Raw genomic sequence first — 12,976 nt, 5'->3', positions numbered from 1 at the left:
TATCCATCAGCCCATGTGACTATGTCAATCAAGAAATAAATGACTTAGAATCTTATATCCCAGAACTACTCACAATTTGATAGTTTCTGAGGCATACATGCAATCATATTTACCATATGCTATTGATGTTTGCACCATTATTCAGGATTATAACCATAAACCAAGAGCATGATCAAACTTGCAGTGGCTAATAAGGTATTCCAAGAAAGAAATATAGCCTCATATGATTTAGTGAGTACCTAAATACTTTAACCAATATGGGTTAGCTGGGGTCTCAAAAGAATTATAATATTTGTAATATGTATCTTCAAAAACACAGAATCTTTGAGGTGTTCCTCAAGAGTTCCATCTAGCCCAACTTTCCTAGTATTCACAGATAGAGAAAGGCTTATTCAAGATCTTGCTGTATTAGAGAGAACCAGAATTCAAACTCAGGTTTTCTGATTGTTAGTACAGTATTCCACATTAGGCAATTGTGTCACCACCTGAAATAAGTGTATCTTATGTAAATTCCAACTTGCCCAATTTTTTTCCTGGGCAGTGTCAGTTTAATCAACAGCTATGGCAGGCACATGTGGTGCCCTTCTTCTCCTTTCTATGTTCTAGATAAGTTTATTTTTCAAGCATCAAATAGCCTTTCAATTTCAGGAAATGGACTTGCACCCTTTAAGGAGGTGCAGGACGAAGAGTAGATTAAAAGGAGAGGATAAACATTAGTTTCTTTAGCCATATCCATTTATTCAACAAGAAATTCTTCACAACAATTTCATACAATACTTATCAGAGATTAGTGTTCAGAAAATTATCTCCCCCTACATACAAAAATACAGATTTTACCACTATGAAAATGATCAAGACAAGGACCATGAAAACTCATGAAGTTCGGCATCTTCATATATCAAAAGGAAGAGAGTAAAAATGTGGGTGGGGAGAGCAAAAAAAAAAAAAAAAGAAAGAAAAAATCAATAAACATAATACTTCATTTGAAATCAGGAAATTACAAAAAAAAAACCCTTCATATTGTGCCCTTTTAAAAATATATAACAAGCGAAACATATTTTTATTTTAGAATATCACATACTAAAAACATTCAGAATTAAAAGTAAATTTGAATTCACTTTTTATTATATCATTATGAAATTACAATCCTTCAACTTCAGCTGTAAAACCAGGAAAAAAATACAGCCTACAACAGGTTACACTCAGAAAATCAAGTTCATAAAATGAATATTGTATTGGAAATGTAGGATGCTTGTACCTTTAAACTGTTCTGAGAGAGAATCAAAGAAATGTATTATTTGCAGAAAATAGAAACTACATCAAAATTAATTTTGATCCAGCTAATAATTTCTAGAGGAAAATATATAACACGGGCTTAAACCTGGCTAAGTAGCTATGGAAAAACTATGATGATTAATTCACCATTTGACTTGACACTTTACCTGCTATAAAAAAATACCTACAATTAATTAACTTTGACCCTTCTCTTTCTTGTTCCCTCCAAAAGGAGAAAAAAATTGATACTTGAGGAAAGAAAGATTTAAAATATTTTTTCTATAATATATTTGTGATATTTCTGAAAAAATTATTAGCATTGCTTTGCAATGGCTTGGCTATATCTCTAAAAATTTTCCATGGTTAGGCAAATGATCCCACACAGAAAAGGAAAAAAGGATTCTCCAGCAATTCATCTTCTCTTGGGAAGATACAAAAACAACCAAGCAACTTATTTTACCTACAAATTCAAAGCCATTAAACCCTTCCATTCCATTCCATAAACTAAATTGACTTCAAATGGTATGTTAGAATCTCCAACTGGTTAGAATTTCCATACTTTTCTCATTGGAGGGGATGGGGATAGCACTGACAAGTAGAAAATCTGATGAACTGGAAGGAAAGGAATCTTCAGAGTTCTTGTTTTAGTTCTGCTACAAACTTGCTATATGAGCTAAGCAAGTCATTTTATGGAATCTTGAATTTTGAAGAAGCCCTAGAAGGCATCTAAACCAACTCTTCACTGAAGCAGGAGTCCTCTACACTGAAAATCATGTAGTGTTCATTTGGTGGTACCACCACCACCCCACACCCAGCAATGATAGGCAACTCACTAGCAAATGAGACAAGCTCTGGACCTTGCTTTTCATTACCTTCATGAAGCAGCTCTCTAGGACTTGATTCCCCCTCCTCTATACAATGAAGGATTTAGACTAAATAGCTCTAGACTTCCTCAGCTCTACCATCCTATGATATAAACAGTGGAGATGAAAAGGGCTAGATTTGACTCTTAAGAATAAGCATTGCTTTCTAGCATGACTTAGTTGAGTGAGAACTTTAAATCCTGAAAAAGATATAGATATGTGTGAAAATCAGCAGTTGTCCTTTTATAAACACACATTAGGAAGAACAGCTCTATGTGTGGATTTCAAACATGGTTCCAAAAAAATCTAATTGAACTGATAATTATTTCACATAAAAATGTTCTTACCCTTAGTCTTATTTAAACAAAGTGAGGGAAGGGGATTGAGAAGAAGCAGGGAAAAGGGTCAGTCCTTCTAAACTAATATAGGAGGAGTGGGGGAGGGGGAAGGAGCAGTCTAGCTAACTAATTCACAAAAGGAAAATTGGTTAAATATTACAATTGGCATCAGTGAAAGCAATATTAAAAAGACAAGATCATAGGACCATGCTACAAAAATAGTGTTTACTGACAATAAATTTACATCTTTTTCATCTTCATGATCAACAAGTGCTTATCCGACAACTTGGAAGGCACCAAAGGTGAAGTAGTTACTTTATATTTGTTTAAAAAAACATGAAAAGACAGAACAGTTATCAAATTTTCAAATCAAAACACAATGAGTAATAAATAGTTTATTATTTTTGTATGGGTTCCTGAACCCTTATAAACCTCAACATATACAAATAGTTTCACTTCTTACCATTTTAATCAGAGGAAAAACTGGGCCCAGATGGACATAATCTAGATGATAACAAGCCTGATTCCCTCTATGGTGTACAAAGAAATTTGTTTTCAACAAAGGGGAGGATTTGAAAATGCATTTCAAAATGGGTCACAGTCCGAAACAAGAATGAAACAACTTATTTCTTTGGAACTAGACGAAGCTTACAAAGTAACAGTAATGAGAAGCAGCTTCACAGGGTTTCCATCTAGCCTCGCTCAAGTTGGATTGGGATCTAGATTGGGGGAGGCTGCTACAACCATCTTCCTTCCCCCTGAGAAGCATGGCCACCACCGCTGACTTTGGACTAACCAGTTCACGTTTGTAAGCAGTGATCATTTGCAGTTGTCTCAGGCTGCAGAAAGGAATAAAGTCACTTTTGGAAAACTTTTTTTATGCAAAAGTAAGAAAGACAAAAAAATCAAGGCAAAGACACAAAGAAAGCAGAAATAGAAAATTTATTCTTTATAGAGATACTAGGATTAAAGTACCTCTTTTCCTCCCTCATCTGAGCTTCTCACTTTCCAAAATAAAATTGGGGTAAGATGTCTTTGGGGTTGTTTAAAATATTAAAACATTAATTAATAATTATGAAGATCTATTTCCCCCATGCCTAAACCAATGAGATTTTGCTATTTCTTGATAAAATTAGATTCTCCTCTCTACCTCCAAAGGAAAAAAAAAATTCATTTATCCTCTCATATTTTGAGTGAAGTTATCTTGAGAAATTTTAGGAACCAGCCCTAATTCCAAAATACATATACACAAACTGCTATTTAAAATGAGTCTCTCTAGTGTTAAATAAATTCAATACTTTTGATAACCCATTGTTTTCTTTCAACAAAATCTAGAAAATAGAGTGATTATCATATCTATATCCTAAGATTCCTTGACTTGTCTCTATAACTCACAATTTACAAATGGTACCAACCCAGGGAATATTGAGCTAGCAAATTATCATTGAACATAAGGTATATTTCCCATCAAAGAAGTGTAAACAACAATCAAAAAATAATATAAAGTCCATATACTACCCAAACTCATATAAGTTAAATTTTATTGTAGACAGCTAATTACTGGTTCAGAAATTGTATCCAAATGGGAGGTGGGGTGAGAAGCATTTTCCATCCCCCCCCAAAAAAAAAGAAGAAAGGAAAAGATGAAGGGAAGAAGGGAGGAAAGGAACGAAAGGACAAAAAGAGGAAGGCTCAGAATGAGAAAAATTAAACAGAGTATACTCATTTACTATCCAATCCTGCTAAATCATTCAAGCAAATTAAATTTGTCATCCAAACTCCCAGATTTAAAATAGGAGTACAGTGCTCATAGCTTTTGTAAATTATACCATTTAGTATATTTGAGCAACTAAATACTGTGACTATTTCTAAAGCAGTTTCTAAAAAATGTAAATATATTTTCTCAGTGAGGCAGTTTTTATCATTCTAACAATTTGAACCTTACCGAGAAGAGAAGTTGTATCCAAAATCAGAGGAATTCAGTCTTAGGTATGGCCCGTAAAGCATTCAAAAAAGGCACAGAAATCATTCCTGATGATACCCTTCTAAAAGGTGTAGGTGCCCAATCTGGTCATGGTTGTAGTCTGTCAATAACTTTCTAGTATAGAATTATCTCATGTAAAGTTGATTGCTTCTGAGGAAACACAACGTTTGAGCAGAAGGATGTTCAGGGGAGCAGTAATTTCATAAGAACATTTCGAATGGCAGATTGGCCGAGGGCATTTAGTTACTCTAGAGTTTCCTCAGATCACAATGGCATTTGGTAGCAATATTTTACCTGGGTTCCTTTTATTGACACGAAACCATAGTTCAGGCAACATAGAGCTAAATCTGTCTGTACTAAGCTTTGTTGTGATGGCTTACCTGGAAACTGATCCTACAAACAAGTTAATAATATATAAAGATTTGAGGCATTTATTTCTTTCTTGTCTCCCTGCTTAGCTTCCAAGAGCACATATAGGCTGCTTTCATTTAAAAGGGTAACACAAAGTAGAGGCAGCAATCTAGAGTGGTAAGAAAGCTGGTTTCAAGTCCTAGATCCAATGGTCAATGGAAAGGTAAAACATATATTAAGCACTTAGGATGTGCCAGGAACTGTGGCCTTAAGCAAGGCACTTCACCTCTCTCTGGTCTTAATTTCCTCATCATATAAAATGGGAATAGTAATTTATCAATTTATCAATCCTTCCTTACCAGGTTATCTTAAAGAAAATTCTTTGTAAAACCTTCATGGGTTCCACGGCGAAAAGGGACCTAAGAGGGCATCTGATCCTATTTTCTCATTGAACAGAAGAAAAGGAAGTCATTTGTCCAAAGTAAGAGATAATAAGGAGCTCCTCAGCTCATCTGATCTTAAATCCTTTCCACTATGTATTTGTGGTAAAGAAATTTGAGTTATTAATATTGAATAGGGAGAGATATAGTTTCTTTGTATTTAATAAAGGAAAAGGAGTTAATAGCCTTGGATAGCAGGAAATCACATTAAAATGTCCATGTCCAAGTACCATACTTAAGTACTACCAAAGTATCTAGAACAAATGAAACAACAGGACTACTGACAAGGTGCAGAATCACTTAATCCTGTTACCTCTTTTAACCTATTGCTCTTATCTATTTAATGTCATTTTCTTTCTATGAGATAATTCTGCTGCAACAGTTGCCACAACAGTTTAATTTCAAGGCCTCTTTTTATTTCTCACGAGAGAAGGAGAAATGGCAAAACAGGGTTACCAAGTGGAAAGTTATCAAAATTGGTCCAAAGTCACATGCATTTTTTATTCTGCTACCTGAGATAAAATCATAGACAATAATGGAAATTCTGAATCTCCTGAGATGGGACAAGAGCAATTTTGATCTATTCTTCTAGAAAATGTGAAGATCTAGGAACTCTTCCTCAACAAAACAACTTAGGCTCTAGTATACCAGAGTACATAGAAATTTTAGCCTGTGAGACTTAGTAATTATTCAAGGCTCATAAAAAAATTAAAAAAAAAAAAAAAAAAAAAAAAAAGGACTAACCAGTTCCCTTTCTTTACGGCTGATTCATTGTAAATGAGACTTCACATATTTGTACAGACAAAACACTTCATGCTTCATCTCCACAGAAACCATCTGTGGTTGAACCTAAGTCTGAATCACACAGGAAGATGGAATGAAACTCCAGTCTTTGAGACCATGAAGCAGTTCCTAAATGAACCAAAGTTATATTCAAAGCATCCCATGCAGTCTAACATAGAGGGGCAAACAGGCATCTGTTTAGAAGATGAAAAACATCAGCCAAGGATGAGAAAGGATGGGCATTAGCCGATGTTAGATTGTTTGTCTCCTTTGGAACTCTTCAAGGTTAAACATATCTAAATTGAACAAATCCACAGAGAAGTGGGTATTTAGGAATGCCATTTCCCTCCTCACTTCTTCTCAACAACAGAGATGTTTTGGTTGAAGATGTACCATTGACCAATAATGATGGTAACTTATCTGTACACAGTTCTTTCAGAAAACAGAAACTTTCCTGTTGTTGTTTTTTAAAAAGAAAATTCATTTAACTTATTTTGGATTGTACCCAGTTTAAGTGATTTTATCTACAAAAGTATTTGTATTTCCCTAACTTTATTTGGAGCCAAGAATAATCCAACATGTTTATGAGACCATTATGATGTGTCTAGAACAACAAGAGAAAGGGCATTCTTCCCATCCTGCAACAATCTAAAGAAAGACCAAAAGGAAAAGTTATGCAGTGTCATTTGGAGAGGGGAAAGAACTAGAAGAAGACATCATTCCCATGAGGGAAAAGGAAAAAAGTATCTTCTCCATTTTTGCCATGAAAATAAAAGTATTTTTATAAATGACATCTCTAATGACCAATCATAGTTTGTCACTTCTAAAGCTATGTAAAGTCCCACATTCAGAATGCCAGTACACTGTTGAGTCAATTGCAGCTGAGAAACTATTAAAGAAACTGCAGACTATTAAAACTGAACCTATCCTCTGATGCCACATTTGTCATCTCAGGAGACAAAAAAGCATAAGCAAAGCTTCCTTCAACCTTTTAACACCATAACAAAAATAAGTTCAATCTATAATTTGTGGAAATAATAAATTTAAGTAGGTATCATTATTAAGATTAAGATTTATTCAAATGCAGGATTTCAATCAGCAAAATATTGATTTTCATTTTCAAATTTACATATGGCCTTCATTATGTTTATGAGAATTATAAGGAGTACTAGTGTGTTACCTTCACCCCAAGTTAAATCTACTTTATTGACCACATGCTCCATATGTAAATTATTATGCATTATGCTGCATTTGAAATTTGTTTTATTCTTTCTATTCACTAGTCAATTACAAGAAAATACATACACAAAAGCCATTTAAGTTTATTCCATGGCAAAATGGATTTTCAAAATAATTGTTAAGAAAATAAATACTTCTAAAAATTTGTTCACTGGTGGTATGTAATTACATACTTAATAAGTTCTAATTCTGTTATCTATCAAAATATCAAGACTTTCCATGGACTGTATTCATATTTGTAATGTATCTACACTCTATTTGCAATTTACTTCATAATCAACTCTCTCCCTTCCTCAAATATAAAAAAGGGACATCATCCTGCTTTTCCTCATGGTAAACTGTATATTTTCAAATCACTTGAAAAAATTCTAGTAATAGTCTTGTCTGGTATTTTCTCTACATTGATTTCAAAGATAGCTTTCTAAAGAATATACTTAATAGAAGAAACTTGAAAATAAACCCTAATTAATGAAAAGCAACAGGTCGGAATGGTTTTTTAAATGAATTTGAAGCTAAGTAATGGATAAAGAGGCACGATTCTATTCTTCTAAAAAATTAAAAACCAAACAAACTGATAGAGGACTTAAGCATATGGGAGTCCAGTTACTAGTTGCTTTCTCTGCAGGTTTGCAGTCAAGGTGAAATCAACTTGTGGAACTAAAAGATCAGATCAAGATGTCACCCTCTTCCTAAAGTCATTGTTAAGAAAATTAAATCAAAAGTTGTCAAGCAAACATTAATACTACTGAGGTGAGTTCACATTAGAATGGAGATACCAAGAGTTCTTCAGGTATGGAAGACAACACAATTGTCCCCAAGGTTAGATGTGATGATTTTGAAACACTGCATGTACTCCTTAAGCACAGGATACACAATAAATGCTTATTCATTTCAAATAGAACATCAAAACTGAAGCTAAATGTCATATGAGGTCCTGAAAGTTAACATTAAATGGACATACTTTTAAATACAGGAAAGCCAGACTTGGTATTTCATATGCCAAAAATGGGCAATTTTATCAATCTCACACAATAAAGTCGTACTAAACAAAATAGGCAATGAATGAAATGCATTTAAATCATGCAGGCAAACAGTGTATATATGCTGTACACAGGTATATATGCTAATGCAACACCTGCTAATACAATAGTACACAGGTGAAGCTATGCACTAAATCTTTCAGTAAATGAATGCCAGAGATAACCCATATTTTAGGGAAAATTCAGATTCTCTGACAAGCAGTAAATGTTCTTTTCCTTGGCAAGTACCAACTGTCAAACTGGAGAGAGATTTGTAAACATTTAAAGCAATCCAAATTATGACAATACAGCAAATTAAATGACATCCTCCCCACTCCAAAGATATAATCTTTAAGAGAAGACCCAATACCCTGCATCAACTTCTCTGTAAATTCCAGAATCTAAACAACAAACAAAACTTCAATAGAACTTTCTGACAGCATTGTATGATAGTAACTTCTCTTCATAACATACGATCTAAGGCCTGTGATAAACTGTAGTGACTTTTGAATCAAAGAAAGAATATCCTTGAGGATAAGAATGTATCTTTGTACCTCCCCAAGTGTAAAGCATAATGCAGTGAAATTAATAAATAGTGGATGAATGAAAGAATGAACACGGTATGGCTTAGTTCTTTGAGAACTGATAGTCTATGTACGTCCTGATGTCCTAGTCTGACTCCTGGTGGAATGAAGGCAAACCTGAGCTCTTCAAATCCAAGCAAGCAGGGCACAATTTGGCAGGTTCTATAGCAAATCAAAATCTTTTTGATTTTGACTGCAGGCTCAGAGTCAGGCTGTACACCTGCTGTCTGAGAACCAGTCAAATGAAGCAGATAGATGAAGATTCATCACCAGAAGGAAAACCACAAGGAAATGAACTTTTTTCAGCCACAGAAACTTATGAAGACAGGTTAAGGCATAGGATGGGTTGCAATTTGCAATCAATTAGAGGAAGGACCTATACAGATGCAAAATCATGCATCCCAGCAGTGTTGAAAAGGCATAATATGTAAGAGAAATCTCCATTTAAATCTGAATATTAAATTAACTGGATATCCTCAAGTCTTTCTGAATGAGTGGGAGCATTTTTTTTCAACCATATTTGGTCAAATGGTCATGCACAATATTTGTGATCAAAAGAAAATATATGTCACCATATGTTAAAGTTTTTTTTAGTACCATCATATACTCCTATAACCTGAAAGACCTTTTTTGGATATAGCACATAAGGAAAGAACTGATTCTGGTGTGGTATAGAGATGACATATATGCAGTGTATATGATATTGTGATGTATGTGTACATACACTTACAGAGAAATATACAAACATCCCAACTATAATTAATGGGATACATTAATGTGTTTTGGCTAGGGGATTGCATTATAAATTTATGTGAAAATTCTCCAAATTCAGCCTCATAGCATTCAGGTTAGTAGAAATGTGAGGATTACATACCCCACTCAGACTCAAGATAGTTGTTTATAGAAAATGTTACAGTAACTTTCTGTCACAGCCAGAAATAAAACGTAGCCTTACCAATATAGAGTTCATTGTCCCAACGGCCAGGTGCTTTTTATGCTCATGATATTACCACTGTTTCATATCTGTACAGTCCAAACCCAACAGACACTGCCTGATTTCTGTCCATGCTAACCAGTTTTCAGTTCCACAGTTTGCTTCACAATTTGTCTCAGCATCCACAGGTCGCAAAAATGGAGGACAAGAATTAAGGAGTTATGTTGGCAGTCAAACATAAGCATGGGCTGTGAGCAACTATAATAGTTCTCTGTCCATAGTGGTCACCCCATGAAGGCTGACTGACTTAAAACTGGTGCCATTCACCCCTTAATTTATTTTCTTGGTAATCACATTTAATTTAAACTTGAGTTACATTTTTTACCTGCCCTCAAATTCCTGACCTTATCATGAAGCTATCTGACTGAATGTTAGTTTATAATTAAATCACGCACAACTTGTATACAAAATTAAGGTTAAAAGTTGAAAAAACAACCATCATAATACTATGGTCACTTCAGAGCACTTCCATCTTAAGAGCTGTTGAGATCTCTGGATTTTTAGCTGGGACATCTGATGGATTAAGTGAAGCTTCTTACCAATATTGCTGTGAATGTCTTTGCCAAGGCCAACTATTTTCTTAAAAAGGATAAAATTTAAAAATGTATGAAAGTTTGACATGATGAAATAATGAAAAACGATGGCAGGAACTTGGGGGGAATCAGGAAAGGGACGAGAGAGGAGTAAGTTTTTTGTTGGTGACTTCTCTCTCAGCCCACAGTCCTACTCAGATGCTCCTTCTCATGTATCTAAACGCTGTATCTCAGGACGGCTATCCACTTCTCGCGATTCTGTCCGTGCACGAATGTATTCATTGGTGCTCTGCTGTCGAATGTTCATTCTCCATTTCTGCACAGCTAAGAAGGTATTTGCAGCATACACTGCTGTTGCCAAGAAGCCAAAAACCTAAAAGAAATACCTACTGTAAGTTCCCCAAAGCATATCAACTGCATATCAATTCTTTGGACATGATCATGTCAAAGGGTACAAGGTACTGTACAAATGAATTTTGTGCAGGCTCTCCTAAAGACCCAGTTCAATGATGAATGGTGCTACCTGTCAATGTGCATTATTGTCAATGTAACTGTAATGTCAATTACATTATTACTTTTAGACGTCTCAGAGCAAAAGGAAGTGGCAGCTTTGATTAGATTGTGAATGGACTGTCTTCTGCCTTTTTTGTTATCCCCAATGCTTAAGACAGTATTTGATTAACATGAGCTATTACTATGTTAAGGAGAGGAAATACAAAAATAGAAACAAGATGGCCCTATATATAGGAACTTGGTATCTATTTTTTACTGTAGTCGTTCTATAATGTATCATGTTAAAGAGTTTCCTGTGCACTGACAGGTTAAACAATTCATGGTGAGTTCTAAAGCTATACTATGTGCTGGAAGTGAAGCTTGAACCCAGATCTTCCTGACTCTAAGACCAGTAAACCCCTTAGAGTTTAAAAGACATTTTATTTCTACCAGATTAAATGCTGCATAAGAATTTCTTTTTATTGGATCTTTCAAAGAAAAGGATAACAGTTATATCCTTCAGTATTAACATAGCACTGTATCTCAGAGGAACAAGTTGTCAGGTGGCTGGGGTATTAGCCCAAATTCTACCACTTACCATGAACTCTCTACCATGAACTCTCTTTGGCCCAAATTTCCTTATCTTTAAAATGACTGAGTTACTTTAGAAAGAAAGGATTCCTAAGGCTCCTCTTCCACCTCTTTTCTGAAATGCCGAGGTCTCTTCAAGTGCCAACATTTTATGTTCTTGGGGCTCTTCTGGCTATAAAATTCTGTGACTCAGGATTCTAATATGAACTTGGGCAAAAGTCACAACTAAAATATATAACCACGATATGAATGAAAATCTTTATAGATTTGATGCTTTTAATTACTAACCTAGACCCTCCCTGTTTTTCTGCTGTTTCCATAATGTGTGATGGACAAAGGTCATCCCATGCAGTAGAGGGGAACAATTTCTGGATTTTAAATAAGAAGCCCCGAATCACTGATCCAGCTTCATCACTCACTATTTATGAAACACTGGGAAATTCATTAACATCTCTGACTCTTAGGTTATTCATCAGTAAATGAAGATGGCAGTATCTACACTACTTATTTCAAAAATGGTTGTGAAGAAAACATTACATAAAGATGAACTATATTACCAAGTTCACACAAAGATTCCCTTAAGATACAGCTAAGCGCTTAAGGTACCCAACTCCTACCAATTCATCTTAAATTTTGGGGAATTACTTAAAATTTTGGGAAACTTCTTTTCTCTAATGTTACTAATTAAGTCTTTCTTATCTTCTGCTTGACTGACAAAATCTTGGAAGGAAGGGGAGCAAACTCCAGTCCTAGAGCTAAGGATCAGCATGTACTTCATAAAGACAGTGTCAAACCCAAAGTAACTCACTTGCTTAACTGCAGTTGAAATAAAAGAATGTGAAATACATTTTACAAACAACACACATTATTTGACTTGTTCAGTTGTTTTAGGCATATCCAACTCTTCATGACCCCATTTGGCATTTTTTTGGCAAAGATACTAGGGACATTTGCCAATTCCTTCTCCAGTTCATTTTATAGATGAGGAACAAATAAGTGAGGCAAATAGATTAAGTGAATTGCCCAGAATCACAAAGCTAGTAAGTGTCTGAGATCAGATGTGAACTCATGAGCCTGAGTCCAATGAAATATATATATATATTTCATTCTTGTGAAATGTGTGAATGTGTTTTTCACATTCACATATATGTTACATTCTTTCATTCCAAATGTATTAAGCAAGTGAGTATATATGTCTATCTATATACATACCTAAATTCTAGAATTAGGCAGATTGAGTCTGTACCCATATAACTGCAATCTACTCAGGGGAGGGGAGCAGTAACAAATCTAGCTTAGGAATCCATATAACTGACTTTCAGCTACAAACTTATGCTTGTTGCAATGTTTACAAATCTCTAAAACCTTTCCTTCTGGAGCTTTGAATTTGGAACTGTATTCTATAATCCTCTACTGGACTCTAAAACTCATTAGGAAGGGTCCAGGAAGAACTACTTCATTATTTTAAAACTCTGTCTCCCCCTATATTT

At 34.7% G+C, this 12,976-nt stretch overlaps 1 protein-coding gene across 2 annotated transcripts in view; it reads right to left on the bottom strand.

Annotated features, from left to right (window-relative positions):
* Positions 1–583: 583 nt before the first annotated feature.
* The window catches only part of CMTM4 (CKLF like MARVEL transmembrane domain containing 4), an 84,456-nt gene continuing 72,063 nt past the window's right edge, over positions 584–12,976 (bottom strand). The window contains exons 4-5 of one of the 2 annotated variants that reach the window (XR_004231660.1): positions 9,832–10,776; positions 584–3,315 (exon numbers count right to left, since the gene is read on the bottom strand). Coding sequence is in view for 1 of the 2 variants with exons in the window: in XM_031950328.1 (XP_031806188.1) it covers positions 10,612–10,776 (165 nt within the window). In the remaining variant the exon portion in view is untranslated. Of the gene's footprint in view, positions 10,777–12,976 lie in introns of both variants that reach the window. The other variant, XM_031950328.1, reaches the window with a different exon arrangement.

The sequence above is a fragment of the Sarcophilus harrisii genome, chromosome 2 (genome assembly GCF_902635505.1).
Source record: "Sarcophilus harrisii chromosome 2, mSarHar1.11, whole genome shotgun sequence".
Taxonomy (NCBI): domain Eukaryota; kingdom Metazoa; phylum Chordata; class Mammalia; order Dasyuromorphia; family Dasyuridae; genus Sarcophilus; species Sarcophilus harrisii.
The sequence above is the reverse complement of the archived record's forward strand: the minus strand, read 5'-3'. Positions and strand labels throughout refer to the sequence as shown.